The sequence below is a fragment of the Equus asinus genome, chromosome X (assembly GCF_041296235.1).
Source record: "Equus asinus isolate D_3611 breed Donkey chromosome X, EquAss-T2T_v2, whole genome shotgun sequence".
Taxonomy (NCBI): domain Eukaryota; kingdom Metazoa; phylum Chordata; class Mammalia; order Perissodactyla; family Equidae; genus Equus; species Equus asinus.
Window position 1 is genome coordinate 100264363 of NC_091820.1, and position 16002 is coordinate 100280364.

A 16002-nucleotide genomic window follows, 5' to 3' on the forward strand; every position below is an offset into this window, starting at 1 on the left:
TATTAGTCCCAGGGTCAGTATGACTTCACTCAAGAGAAGCTATCAAAGATGATAATGATGTCTTCTATAGAGGTTCAATAACCTAAGATGGCAAAGAATAAAATGAGTCAAATGAATAAGGAGGAGGAGGAGGAAAAGCAGATTCATGAAGCCCAAAGAACCCAAAATAGGTTGAACATAAAGAGGTCTTCACTGAGACAAATTATAATCAAATTGTCAAAAGTTAAATACAAATGGAGCATTTGAAAATCAATAAGGAAACACTGAACTTAAACTATACTTTAGACCAAATGTTCCCAAACAGACATATATAGAACATTCCATCCAACAGCAGCAAAATACACATTCTTCTCAAGAACACATGGAACATTCTCCAGGATAGATCATATGTTAAGTCACAAAGCAAATCTTAAAACTTTAAGATTGAGGGGCTCTCCCCGTGGCCGAGTGGTTAAGTTCGCGCACTCCGCTTTGGCAGCCCAGGGTTTCCCCAGTTTGGATCCTGGATGCGGACATGGTGCCACTCATCAGGCCACGTTGAGGCGGCTTCCCACATGCCACAAGTAGAAGGATGCACAACTAAAATATGCAACTATGTACTGCGGGGATTTGGGGAGAAAAAGCAGGAAAAAAAAGAATATTGGCAACAGTTGTTAGTTCAGGTGCCAATCTTTAAAAAAAAACTAAGATTGAAATAATACCCACTGTCCTTTCCCAACACAATGGTATGAGACTAGAAATCAATAACAGGAAGAAAATTGGAAAACTTACAAATATGTGGAAGTTAAACAACACACTTCTAAACAATCAATGGATCAAAGAAGAAATCAAAAAAGAAATTAAAAAATGTCTTGAAACCGAAGAAAATGAAAAGGCAACATACCAAAACTTAAGGGACACAGGAAAAGCAGTTCTAAGAGTGAATTTTACAGTGATAAATTCTTACATTAAGAATAAAGAAAGACCTAGGGGCTGGCCCAGTGGCGTAGTGGTTAAGTTTGAGTGCTCCACTTTGGCAGCCTGGGGTTTGCAGGTTTGGATCCCAGGCGTGGACCTGCACACCATTCATCAAGCCATGCTGTGGCAGTGTCCCACATACAAAATAGGAGAAGATTGGCACAGATGTTAGCTCAGTGACAATCTTCCTCAAGCAAAAAGAGAAGGACTGGCAACAGATGTTATCTCAGGGCCAAACTTCCTCACGAAAAAAAAAACAATAAAGAACCTAACTTTACACTTCAAGTAACTAGAAAAAGAAGATCAAACTAAGCCCAAAGTTAGCAGAAGGAAATAAATAATGAAAATTAGAGCAGAAAGAAATAAAATAGAAAATAGACAAATAATAGAAAAGATCAACAAAACTAAGAGTTGGTTTTGGGAAAAGATAAACAAAATTGACACTTAAGTAGACTAAATTTAAAAGAAAAAGAGACAAGACTCAAATAAAAAATCACAAATGAAAGATGAGACTTTACAAGTGATACCCACATAGCGCAGAAATAAACACACGTATATAAGGTCAGCTAATATTTGACAAGGAAGCCAAGAATACTCAATGGAAAAAGGATAGTCTCTTCAATAAATGGTAATGAGAAAACTGGATATTTACACACAAAAGAATGATATTAGACCTCTATGTTACACCACTCACAAAAATTAACTGGAAATGGATTAAAGAGTTAAATGTAAGACCTCAAATCGTAAAGCTCCTAGAAGAAAACATAGGGGAAAAGCTCCTTGACATTGATCTTGCCAATGATCTTTTGGACATGACACCAAAAGCGCAAGTAACAAAAGCAAAAATCAATAAGTAGGACTACATCAAACTAAAAACTTCTACGCAGCAAAAGAAATGATCAACAAAATGACAAAGCAACGTATGGAAAGGGAGGAAATATTTACAAACCATATATCTGACGGGGGTTAATATCCAAAATACATAACAAACTCATACAACTCATCAGCAAAAACAAATAATCCACTTTAAAAAATGGGCAAAGAACCTGAATAGACATTTTTCCAAAGAAGACACACAAATGATCAAGAAGTACATGAACAGGTACTCAACATCGCAAACCATCAGGGAAATGCAAATCAAAAACCAAAATGAGATATACCTCACATCTGTTTGAATGACTATTATCAAAAAGACAAAAAATAACAAACGCTGGCTAGGATATGGAGAAAAGGGAATCCTCGTGCACTGTAGGTGGGAATATAAATTGGTGCAACCACTATGGAAAAACAGTATGGAGGTTCCTCAAAAAATGAAAAATTGAACTTCCATATGATCCAGCAATCCCACTTCTGGGTGTTTATCTGAAGGACATGAAAACAGGATCTTGAAGAGATATCTGCACTGCCACGTTCACCGCAGCATTATTCACAATAGCCAAGACATGGAAACAACCTAAGTGTCCATCAGCAAATGAATAGAAAAAAACCTGTGAGATATATTTTATATATATATATTATTCCTCCATAAAAAAGGGAAATCCTGACATTTGTGACAACACAGATGAACCTTGAGAGCATTGTGCTAACTGAAATAAGTTAGACAGAGAAAGACAAATACTATATGATCTCACTTATATGTGGAATCTACAAAAGCCAAACTCATAGAAGCAGAGAGTAGAATGGTGGTTGCCAGGGGCTGTGGGACGGGGTAAATGAAGAGATATTGGTCAAAAGGTACAACCTTCCAGTTATAAGAGGAATAAATACTGACAATCTAATGTATAGCATGGTAATTACAGTTAATAACACTGTAGTGAATACTTCAAAGTTGCTAAGAGAGTAAATCTTAAATGTTCTCACCATAACAGAAACAACAAAAAAATCTTAATTATGTGAGGTGAAGGATGTGTTAACTAACCTTATTGTGGTAATCATTTCACAATACGTATGTGTATCAAATCACCACATTGTACACCTTAAACTTAAACAATGCTATGTGTCAATTATATCTCAATAAAGATAAAAAATATACAAATGGACTAACATCTACAATTCAAAATTCCAGCTGTCATTTTTGCAGAAATTGATAAAGCTGAGCCTAAAATTCATACGGGAATGCAAGGGACCCAGAATAGTTAAAACAATCTTGAAAAAGAGGAACAAAGTTGGAGCACTCACACTTCCCAATTTCAAAACTCACGTCAAAGCTACAGCTATCAAGATTGCGTGGCAATACACAGAGAGATCTATAAATCAGTGAAATAGTATTGATAGTCTAGAAATAAACTCTTAAAATTATGGTCAATTGGTTTTTAGATAAGGTTGTCAAGACAATTCAATGGGGAAAGAAGTTTTTTCAACAAGTGGCGATGAGACACCTAGATCCGCAGGCCAAACAATGAAGTTGGACACCTACCTCACACCACATAAATTCAAAGTGGAACATAGACCTAAATGTAACAGGTAAAACCATAAAACTTCTAGTTAAAAAACATAGGAGTAAATCTTTGTGACCTTGGTTTAGGCAATGGTTTCTTGGCTATGACACCAAAAGCAAAAGCAATAGTATATATGTACATATAAAGATTAAAAATTTTTATTCTTTGAAGGATATCATCAAAAAAATAAAAAGAGAACCCACATAATCAGAGAAATGTTTGCAAATCATATATCTGATAAGGGAATTGTATCTAGAATATATAAAGTATATGAAGACGTTTTATGATTCAGTAATAGATAAATAACTCAATTTAAAAATAGGCAAAGGATCTAAATTGATATTCTTCCAAAGAAGATTAAAAAATGGCAATAAAATATGTTCAAAATCATTAGTTCTCACAGAAATGCAAATCAAAACCACAATGAGATACCACTTCATACCCACTAGGATGTCTACAATAAATAAAGGTGGACAATAGCAAATGTTAGCAAGGATATGGAAAAATTGAAGTTCTTGTACATTCCTGATGGGAATGTAAAATGGTGCAAGACTTTGGAATACAGTTCGGCAGTTCCTCAAAAATTTTAACATGGAGTTGCCATATGAGCCAGCAATTTCAGTCCTAGGTATATATACAAGAGATTTGAAAACATATGTTCACTCACAATTTCCTACACTAATATTCATAGCAGCCTTATTCATCGTAGTGACAAATGGAAACAATCCAATGTCCAGCAGCTGATGAATAGATGCACATAATGTGGTATACCCATAAAATAAAATATTGTTGCTCAAAAACAAATAATGAAATATGCTACAACATGGATGAACCTTGAAACCATAATGCTAAGTGAAAGAAGCCAGACACAGTGTATGTTTCCATTTATAGGAAGTGTCTAGAACAGGAAAATTCATAGTTACAAAAAGTAGGTTAGTGGTTGCCAGTGGCTGAGGCAGGGAATTGGAATTGAAATTGCCTAATAATATGTATAGGGTTTCCTTATGGGAGGATGAAATGTTCTAAAATTAGGTTGTGGTGATGATTGTACAACTCTGAGTATACTAAAAAGAATTGAATTCTCCACTTTAAATGGGTTAATTATATGTTCTGTGAATTATATTTCAATAAAGCTGTCATTTTAAAAATAAACTAACATGGATATCTTTAAATAAATAGCCCATTGAGAACCAACTTTATGCCCAGCTCTATTTCAGGTAAGGCGACCCAGTATACATACTGGTGTTCAGATTTCCAAAATGTCATCAAAGTTTAACCACACATTTCAACAAACAGAAATTTTTGAGAGGAGGAAGATAAACATTAAGCATGCTGGATACATATTAGGATGACAAATGAGGATAAGCAGGAATAAATTAATCTGTAGAACCCTGGGAGTGTACTGGCAGTCACCCTTTCTCTGATAACCAAGGAAACAAAGACCCAATAAATTGAAAATGATCAAATCGATATTCTAAAATCCAAGTCTCTTACAGATATATAATACTGAGACTCAGAAGAAAAGCTACCACACTGAGATCCTTATGAAAAATAGTAGAATTTGAATGGACAAAAGAGAAGGCGGGGGGAACAGCAACAATCAACCATTTATTGTGCATCTAATATGTACTCAGAATAAGCAAAGTCATGGGGACAAACATGAGCATTTGTTTGAGAAACTGAAGGGCAAAAAGACTCTAGAACCATTGTTATGGTGAGCCTGTTAGAGACTACTTTTTATGTACATCCAACACATAAATCAAAACATATCTGACATCTGATAGAAAGGTAACATCAGAACATCCTTGATTCCAATGAGGTAGGGGGTATTATAAACTATGCAGATCCATCCTTGTATATAGAGGCAATTTAGTTAATAAAATCATCAAGATCAGCCTTAAAAAGAGAAAGATGTTGGGAAAGGGCAGCACTGAGCTGGAGGCTGTAGTGCTCTGGTTGCCAGGCAGCCACTCTCAGGTCCTCTTTTGTTACCGTGGTGATGTTCAGAGAGCTTACCTAAATACTCTTTGAGATAGCATCCGAACTCTCCATGTCCATTTAGCACCGACTAGTCAACACGCTTCTGTTTCCTCCTCCCCCACAGCTCAACCAACACTGTCATAATCTGATAAATTTAATGAACCTACAAGTGTGCTTCCAATGCCCAATGCCCAAGGCAAGGGAATGATGCTGATTTGCTTACCCGAGGCAAATAAATGAAAGGATTGTTAAATGAATGAGAAGATCAAACAAGGTTATTCAAATAAAAATAACCAAAACAAAATTATTCTAAATAAAAAACAAATATATTTGGGGATAATCCAGGATCTGTCCAACTTCATGTCATGGAAAGGACATTGGCTCGGTAATCAGGAGACTTGGCAAGTAGTTCTGATATTCTGTCACTTATCACTGTGTGATCTTGGTCATGTTAGTCCCCTTTTCTGGACCTCAGTTTCTTCATTCGTAATAAAAGGGGGTTGAGCCATAGTACTTTTTAAAAAAAAATTCTGGCCACAATCTATAGTAAGAAAAACATTTTAGGGGCCAGCCCCGTGGCTGAGTGGTTAAGTTCGCAAGCTCCGCTTCAGAGGCCCAGGGTTTCGCTGGTTCGGATCCTGGGCACAGACATGGCACCATTCATCAAGCCATGCTGAGGCGGCATCCCACATGCCACAACTAGAAGGATCCACAACTAAAAATACACAACTATGTACTGGGGGGGCTTTGGGGAGAAGGAAAAATAAAACCTTTTTTTTTAAAAGAAAAACATTCTACATGGCAACCCGGTATTCATATATATATACCAACAAATCCGAAACAAAAATCTTACAAAGCAATCCTAACCCTTACTATGTGTGATGCACTCTGACATTTTCTGTTCTATTCTTTTTTATATTTTTAATTGCCGGTTGTGAACAATAAATTGACTTCATGACCTCATCAATGCCTCACAATCCACAGTTTAAAAACAGTGTATTATTGAGTATCTAATGGCTCCCTATAGTTCTGGCATTCTGTGATTTTGTGGCATGCCTTTATCTTCCTTTTAGAATAATAGTAACAATAGCTAGCATTTATTGAACTCTTAGTATGTGCCAGATACTGTTTTAAGCACTTTATCCATATGAAATAACAGTTTTTCAACAACTGTGACTACTTTTATGAGTCCAGTTTTAAAGATGAGGAAAATCAATGTGGCTGATATCTGCACCAAATTTAGTGGACTACAAAATAAATTTCATAGTGTATTTAAAATGATTTGAATATCTTAGCACATCACCATTTTATAAAATAAAGTATTATCTTGCCTGCCTTTACTATTTTAAGCTCTGAAGGGCACTATACAAATTGCCCAGGTCTGAGGGGAGAAAAAAATCAATAACCTAACTGAGACTCATTATTGGCTCTAAAAGTCATTTCTCTTACTTATTCTAATATCGTGTAATTAATCCTAAAGCAAGTGCTCATAATGCCACACCAGGGAACATTCATACATAGGTGTGACAACTACTCAAGTAGACACCTTAATTCTTGTGGAGACGCACTATCAGCAGATTGTCAGTAGAACAATACAAAAGACTCCATGTGTGTCCATAGTCATTGTACACCTTTATTGTGTGCTGTATTGTAAAAACAAACATGGGTGCTATTTCTTCCCCATTCCAGTAATTACCCAACTATTGAGCACCACTGCCAACATTCATCCTTTATGAATTGGTTGGAAGGACCCAGAATATGATAATATGTTACTGTTACGACTAAATTCCACTGAGTATATAGTTTAGGGGGTGCCGATGGAGCAGATTTGAAATATTTCAAACCAATTCTTTTTGGATAAACAATAGAGATAGTTGATATTTAATAACTTCTGCAGTAAATCTCATAAAAATCCATAATTTCATTTATTCATTAAACAATTACTATTGAGCGCCTACTATATACTACATACTGATTTTGGAACCAGAGATTCAGCAGCGAACATAACAAAGAACCTACACTCAGGGAGCTTACTTATTCTGTGTTTTGTAAATTCGGATTTTTCTGTATTGCATTTGTTTATAGAGAGGCACTCATATATTATAGTCCCTTTGGTGGAGAGGCAGTGGGAATTATATATGTCATTTATTTAAAAGATTTGAGTGCCTTTTATGCATAGCGGTAGTGGAAGAGCTACAGGAAACAATAAAGAATAAATGTCTCTACTCTCAAAAGGCTTACAGTCTAGTGGTTCCTAACCAGGGGCTATTTTGCCCTCAGGGGACATTTGTCAATGTCTGGGGATATTTTTGGTTATCACAGCTGGGGCAGCAGGGAGTTAGAGCTACAGGCATCTAGCGGGTTGAGGCCAGGAATGCTGTTAAACATCCCCCAGTGCACAAGACATTTCCACAATGAATAATTTTCTGGCCCAAAATGTCAAGAGTGTCCAGATTGAGAAACCCTGAGTTAGAGAGACAAGCTACATACATTGGAAGTGTTGTTTTTAATTACAAGGTAGTAGATGATAAATGTTAAATGGGTGATACAGACAAGAGAAAGATTATTCTAGAATGAATCATTTATGGGAGGCTTCATGAAGGAAGTGGGGCTCAAGCTGAAGTATGTCACTCTTCTGCTCAAAACAGAGGAAAGCCTATAGAGCCTTGTGACTTCTCTGACTTCATCTCCTACCACTCTCCCCTTCACCCCTCCACTCCAGCCAAATGGCTTTGCATTTCCTTGTAAATATCAAGCATCCTTCTACTCACGGAATCTGCTCTTGCTGTTCCCTTTGATTCAAATGTCCTTTCCTAAGATGTCCACATACCCACTCCCTCACTTCCTGAAGGTCTCTGCAGTGTTCAACTTCTTAATAGAGACCCCTTCCCTAATCATATTCTATATAAAATATTAACTACTGCCCCTTTCCCCTTATTATACTTTTTGGTCTCCATAGTAAGACTGTATCTGGCCCAGAGCAGACACTCAAGAAATATGTGTAGATTGAGTGTATTAGTTAAATATTAATAATGGCACAGTTCAGGGGCTGGCCCCGTGGCTGAGTGGTTAAGTTTGCGCGCTCCACTGCAGGCGTCCCAGTGTTTCGTTGGTTCGAACCCTGGGTGCGGACATGGCACTGCTCATCAAGCCACGCTGAGGCAGCATCCCACATACCACAACTAGAAGAACCCACAACGAGAAATATACAACTATGTACTGGGGGGCTTTGGGGAGAAAAAGGAAAAAATAAAATCTTTTAAAAAATTTTAAAAAAATTGAGAATATTCATTAAAAAAAATAATAATAATGGCACAGTTCTTCAGCCCAAGCAGTGAAAAGAATCTTTACTAAAGGTGTCTGACTACTGTTATCCCTAAGGACCTAGAACAGTGCCTACCTCATAGCAGGGACTTCATAAAAAGTGAATAAAGAATGATGAAATAGCGAGCAAAGGGAGATTAATATAATCAAAACAAGACTATAAACACCTTTTAAAAGTATTCTTAGGACAATTACTACATTCTATGTGTACTGGCACATCTGGGTACATATAATAAATGTTTTATTTTTAATTCTAACTATTCTTATCAGCTTTTCCACTTTATATCCATTCAGTTCCTTGTAGTTTAGAAACGCAGTTTCTGAAATTCTATATCCTAGCTCTACGTTAAGCCAGGTATTGTATAAAACATAAGTACATTTTAAGAAGTCTAATTTAAAGGTAGCTCTTTACCAAGCCTGTTCTACAATTTTCTGGTTTTATTTGCACTTAATCTAGTTGACCCACCTTGCACTCAGGGAGCCACTACAGACAACGATGCTAATGCTAATACCAATAGCAACCAACGTTTACGGAGGACTTTTTGTGCTAAGGACTGTCCTGAAGGCTGTGCCTACATTACCTGTTTTCGTTCGTATTACAGGAGACCCATGTCATCACACTCATATATATTAACCAACTCTAATTTACTTCCTTTTTTTTTTAAAGATTGGCACCTCAGCTAACATCTGTTGCCAATCTTTTTTACCCTTCTTCTTCTTCTCCCCAAAGCCCCCCAGTACATAGTTGTATATTCTAGTTGTAGGTCCCTCTGGCTCTGCTATGTGGGACGCTGCCACAACGTGGCCTAATGAGTGGTGCTAGGTCTGCGCCCAGAATCCGAAGGGATGAAACCTGGGCCGGCAAACCGGAGCCCGCGAACTTAACCTCTCAGCCTGGGCCGACCCCTCTAATTTACTTTCTGTTGCTGGTCCAAGGCCCAAACCCCCAAACCCCTGAACTATGACAACTTGCACCCCGCTTCCAGCCCCGTTTTCTTTTCCACGGCCTCTCGGCACCTCTAGAAGAGACACGAGCGCTCCTACCCCTCCCTCGTGCTACGCTTTGGGAACCATGGCAACCAAAGCTTTTCCCCTACTCCTCTCCCGGCAATCCAGCGGGCACCAGAACAGAGGATCCGCTACGTAAGCGCGCGAGTGTCTGCCTAGCAACAGTGCCCCGGACCAGGAAGCGCGCCCAGAGGGGGGCGGGGCGAGAGAGCCGGCGCGCGCAAACGAAACGCCTTTACAGCCTCGCCACAGGGTGGAGCCTGGTCAGTCAGCTGGGGCAGAGTAGCGATTGTCGCTCGAGCGCGCGATTTCTTATCCTCTCAGCTTTAGACCCGGGAAACTAGCTTTTGGGATTGAAAAGGGTACGGAATTACCCCACAATGTCTGGTGAGTCAGGCCAACCTCAGGCCGGCCCCTCACATGGTGGGCTATACCTGCCGAACTCTGAGAGAAATCGGGTTGGGGTCCTGGGAGGGGTCGGAAGGGCCGACGCCCAAGGGCCCAGGTCCTGGATCCAAAAGGTTCTTGAGCAAATAACAGACTCACCTCGCCGGCGGGTCACGCCCTCGGAGGTGGTGCCTGTCGCTGTGGTGGCCGTCCAAAGATACCTGTTAGAGGATGAGCCCCGCGACAGGATTCGCAAACCTCCCCTTTACTGCTATGATGTGACGATCTCGGACGGGGTGTACCAGGAGAAGTGCTACCTGGACCCCAGCCTGAATTCTCTCGTATATAAAAATATTCTTAAAGTTGGCATAGAAATGAGAATTTCCAGAGTCTCGTGTGTTTACAACGAGAGAAGGTTAGGTCAGGGGATCCTGTGCATAGATAACGTCCACTGTGGGGAGACCCTGGAAGCTATTTCTTTAGAAACGCCCTTCAGAAATAGAGCGCATGAGGAGATACCGGAGAGGCCCTTAAGGGGCGGCAAGAGTCATTACCTGGCCCTGTGGAATAACGAAGATCCGTATGGAGATATCTGGTTAACCAACAAGCAACCTGAGGAACACAATTTTAACAGTAAGTAATTCGCGGGAACGACGGCGCACGGGTAGGCGGAAAAGAGTTTTCAGGAGCTTGCGTTCATGGGAAAGGAAACGAAGGTGCTTTGGTATTTTTAATTACAAGCCGGGAGTGGTAGTAGACGAGATTTCACGAGTGACGGGGACGCCGGCTTAATGAAACTTACACGGTCCGCATCTTGCTTTGGTTGTAGAAGTGGCCATTCTGAAAGTGTCGGAATACTTCTTACATTTAATCTGGCGAACGTACTGATGTTGTAGTTAGTATTCCTCGTGTTCATTATACGTTTGACTACCACGGACTTAATCTTAGTTTCATTCGCATTCCAGTTGTGGAAATAGTACTTTCTGTGTTGCTTGGAGAGTGGATAGATTTGAATTCAGCGTCAAAGTTGTAGATATTTGTGGTTTTGCATGTTTTAACCTTTATTCAAAAAAGGATGTTCTGTAATTTATTCCTGAATAATTTACTTTAATGAAACACCATGTTTATGTCTTTGAGTGTAGCAGTTATGTACATATCGCTTTTTCAATGTGTGATTTTGTGGGAAGGCTTGGAATTCTCATTTTTATGTTTTTTTATTACTTCCCACGGGCTATACTGATCTGAGAGTTTCAATTCTGTATCAGAAGTAGAAAGTTAACCTGAAAATGCCAGCTCGTAATTAGCAACTGCTCTAGAATATCTTTTATCTGTAAGAGGTGGAAGTAAGGAGAATGATAGTACTATAGTCATATACGTGTATGGGATGGGGAGGAAATAAAATGCGAACGATAAAGACGAAAGTACTGGAGAGAGAAATATAATTCTCTACATTTACTGCTTTTCAGGGTTTTTTTACATTGCAATCATAATGCTAGATCATGGGTAATAATCTTACTGTGACGTGTAACAGCAACGAACTTTAAAGGGAAAAGATAACTAGGTCAAAAATATGCAATTAAAGTAATAAACAGTTATAAGGGGGAAAAGGTGTTATTGAAATGTGTCGCCACGGATGATTTATATAACAAGCTTTAAAAGCAAGATAGTCATTTCAGGGATGAAATAATGGAATGATTTTTATCTCAAGCATGGAATAAGGCAGCAACGCGTTACTACTCTGTCCATCATTATCATTTTTAGAATTAAATATATAAATGAAAAATGGGTGCTCTAGAAGAATTGAGAGGAATAATAATTTGTAAAAGAATATTTCACTTTTCTGCTTATAAAAGTAATATCTATTCATTATTGAAGCAGTATTTTTATTATAAAAGGCAATGTCCATCTGCTAAAAGATCCAAACTATATATATTAAAAATGTAGGGGCCTGCCGTGTGGCAGAGCGGTTAATTTCCCGAGCTCCACTTGGCGGCCCAGGGTTTCCCTGGTTCGGATCCTGGGTGGGGACTTGGCGCCGCCCTTCAGGCCACGTAGGGGCGGTGTCCCATGTGCTACAACTAGACGGACCCACAACTAAAAATATACAACTGTGTGCTGGGGGGATTTGGGGAGGGGAAAAAACTTAAAAGATTGGCAACAGTTGTTAGCTCAGGTGCCAGTCTTAAAAAAAAAGTAAGACCCAAGTATAGTAAAATGTTGATGACAAAATCTAGAACTGGGTGTATTGATGTGCTTTCAGGTTTGCTGTATGTTTGAAACTTTTAATAATAAAAGGTTGGGGTGGAGTGGAAGACCCCTTTTGCCTACTCCTATGCTTTCAACTTTCCTCTCAAAACTCCAAACTGTCAGCAGTTGATATGGATATACCATGATTTATGTGATCATGCCCATGTGAATGGGTAATTTGTAGTTTTAGGCAGTCATCGGTTTTTCAGTTTTAGATCCAGTGCTGAACATCATTAGGATATGCACGTATTTGTTCACTGTGTTCAAATATTTCTGTTGAATGGATGGATTCCTAGAAGAGAAACTGCTGGATTAAAGAGTAATTGAATTTTTTAATTTAATGGATATTGACAAATCATCTTCTGAAAAAGTTCTCTTAATTTACATTCCCACTAACATGTATATGAGAATGCCCATTTCCCCCATCGTACTATTTTTAAATTATATCTTTTGACTTTTTCTAATTAATATATAGGATTTCTTTGCTAATGGATATTAAGTTTTTGTCTGCTATATATTGCAAATTATTTTCTCACATTGTCTCTTTTAACTTTATGGTTTTTGTACTTTTAAAAGTTTTCTATTAAGGTACAATGTATATAGTAACGTGGAAAAGTCTTAAAAATACAGCTTGATAAATGTTTACACATATATACATCTTTGTAACCACTTCCACCTCCCCTATCCCCCCCCACCCCCCCATCAAGATATGGGACACTTCAGGCACCCCAAAAGGCTCCTTCTTGCCCTTCCTGGTCAATACTCTACCCCAAAGGTAACCAATATTGTGATCTCGGGTGGCCCCCTGGCGGAGTGGTTAAGTTCGCGTGCTCCGCTTGGTGGCCCCGGGTTTCGCTGGTGGGTTTTGCTGATTCGAATCCTGGGCGCGGACATGGCGCCGCTCTTCCGGCCACGCTGAGGTAGCGTCCCACTTGCGACAACTAGAAGGACCCACAGCTAAAAATACACGACTATGTACTGGGGGAATTTGGGGAGAAAAAACAGGAAAAAATATATTGTGATCTCAAAGACAGCTTTTTAAAATGGAAGTTAGTTAAAATACCACTCTCCTACCGAAATCTCTCCAGTAGCTCCTCATTGCCCTTAGACCACAATCCAGACTTCTACAGGGGATCCACAAACCCCTACAAAGGTTGGCAAACTGTAAAGAGCTAGATCCTAAATCTTTTTGTCTTTGCTGGATATATGGTCTGTGTGGCAGCTGTTCAACTTTGCCATTGTATAGCGAAAGCAGCCATAGACAGAGTGTAGCTTAACGGATTTGGCTGTTTTTCAATAGAATTTTATTTACAAAACAGGCAGCAAGCTGGATTTGCCTCACGCTGTAGTTTGTGTTCTCCTACCCTACGGAATCCCCTTCCTCACTTCATCTCTTGTTTTTTTTTTAAGATTTTTTTCCTTTTTCTCCCGAAAGCCCCCCAGTACATAGTTGCATATTTTTTTTAGTTGTGGGTCCTTCTAGTTGTGGCATGTGGGACGCTGCCTCAGCGTGGCCTGATGAGCAGTGCCATGTCCGCACCCAGGTTCCCAACCAGCGAAACCCTGGGCCCGCCAAGGCGGAGCGCGTGAACTTAACCACTTCGCCACTGACCGGCCCTTTCTAACCTCATCTCTAACCTCTCTCCTCCACCATTTTGTTTCAGCAATACCAGCCTCGTTTTTAATCCTTAAACCTCCAAACTCTTTCCTGCCTCAGATACTTTGCTCCTGCTTTTTCCTCTTTCTGGTAAGTTCCTTCCCATCCTCAAGTTTCAGCTCAAATATAAAAAACATGTTAGAAAAGGGCTATTTAAATATGTATTCCTTCCCTGTTTATTATTATTACTTCACTGTGCAAGTGCCCTTCATAGAATTAATAACACTCAAATTATTTTCTTTCTCCTCCCACTAGTTTATAAGATCCATGAGGGCAAGGACTCTGTTTTTTTCACTGCTGTGGGTTATTTTCCCTATACCCAGAACAATGTCTGGCACGTAGTAGGCGTTCAGCGTTTGTTGAATAAAGGAGTGAATGAAATAAATTACATTAATGGATTTTCTAATGTTGAGCCACTTTTGTATCTTTACTTGGTCATAGTTGTTATTTTTACATCTGTGTGTTCAGGTGAATTTAGTCCATAGGTTTTGTTACTTTTTGAGTGGGGTACTGTTTCAGTCCAATTTGTGTATCAGGTTAATATTAGCTTAGTAGAATGAGTTGGGAAGCTGGCCTGTTTTTTTGTGTTTATGGAAATCATGTGTTCATTGAAAGTTTGGTAGGATTTACCCCTAAAGCTATTGGAAGCTGGGACCTTGGGCTGGTATAGGGGGCTGAGGGAATGACTCCTTTTCAATTTCTTGTAGAAAAAGTAGTAAAACCAACAATGCTTTTTCTTGAGTCCATTTTTGAGAGCCGATGTTTCAATCTCATTTCCACCCTTTGGGAAATCTCATTTCACCTAGATGGCAAAGTTGTACACTGTAGTCCATAGTTTTTAATCTCTGTCTTGTTAGTTACGTTCCTTTTTACATTCCTAATGTTTGTATGTTCATCCTTTTTCGTGATCAGCCTTGCCAGAGGTTTATGTATGTTTTTGCTATTCAAAAAAAAAAAAGCCCAAAGACTCTCAGCTTTATTAATTAAGAAGTCTGTAGTGGGGAGATGTTTTCTACTTTATTTCTGCTATCATCTTTAATTCCTTTTATTTCCTTTGTTCATATTTTTTTGTATTACCTTCTTAGTTGAATGCTTGTTTCATTTATTTCTTTGTTTATTACTTCCAAATGCTTTTAAAATTCTGAAATTTTCCGTGGATACTGCTTTTGTCTGCATCCTCCAGATTTTGAAGTGTAGAGATTTCATTGTCACTCATGTTTTCTGATTTTAAATTTGAGTTCCTCTCTAACTCCCAAAAGTTTAGAAAAAGCTTGCTTATTGGATATGAAGTTCCTTATTATACCAAGTTTTAAAATTTTAATTAAAATATTCCATATCCTTATTTTAAAATCTATTTTCTTTGCTCATTTCTCTGAGAGGAATATTGGTTTCTCTTTATGGTGGTGGTGGTGTTCATTTCTCCTTATATTTCTCAAAGTTTTTGATTTAGATGTTTATATAATGTGTAAAATTTTATATATTATTAATATCTTTTTGGTGTATTTTACTCTTTTTCAGTATGGAGTTTGTCTCTTTTTACCATGAATTATATTTTGTCTGATATTTCTGTTTACCACTTCTGCTGTCTTTTAGTTAACATTTAAAGCAATGGTTCTTAAACGTGTGTGGGCATCCATTTCACCTTAAAAGTGTTTTAAAATGCAGACTGCTGGGTGCCACCACCAGCTTCTGATTCAGTAGGTCTGTGGTAGGGACCTAGAATTTGCATTTCTAACAAGTTCTCTGGTGATAATTGATGCTTCTGGTGTAAAGGCCACATTTTGAGAACCACTGCTTTAGCGTATATATCTTTGTCCATCACTTTATTTTCATTTTGTTTTAAATTTGTCTCTTTTAAGAAACATGTAGCTAAGATTTTGCTTTTTGACCCAAACCAATTCTTTTTTTAAGAGACGAATTTTATTAGATTAAATTTAATGTGGTCAATGACGTTTGTACCTGTTCTTGAAATCCGAATCTGTTTACCATATTCCATGCTCTATT

The 16002-nt window shown here is 38.4% G+C and overlaps 1 protein-coding gene across 1 annotated transcript in view; it reads left to right on the forward strand.

Moving 5' to 3' along the window:
* Nucleotides 1-9946: 9946 nt before the first annotated feature.
* RADX (RPA1 related single stranded DNA binding protein, X-linked) overlaps nt 9947-16002 on the forward strand; it is a 67817-nt gene continuing 61761 nt past the window's right edge. Inside the window, exon 1 of the mRNA XM_014843246.3 lies at nt 9947-10727. Coding sequence (XP_014698732.1) covers nt 10088-10727 — 640 coding nt within the window. The 5' untranslated portion in view covers nt 9947-10087. The remainder of the gene's footprint in view (nt 10728-16002) is intronic.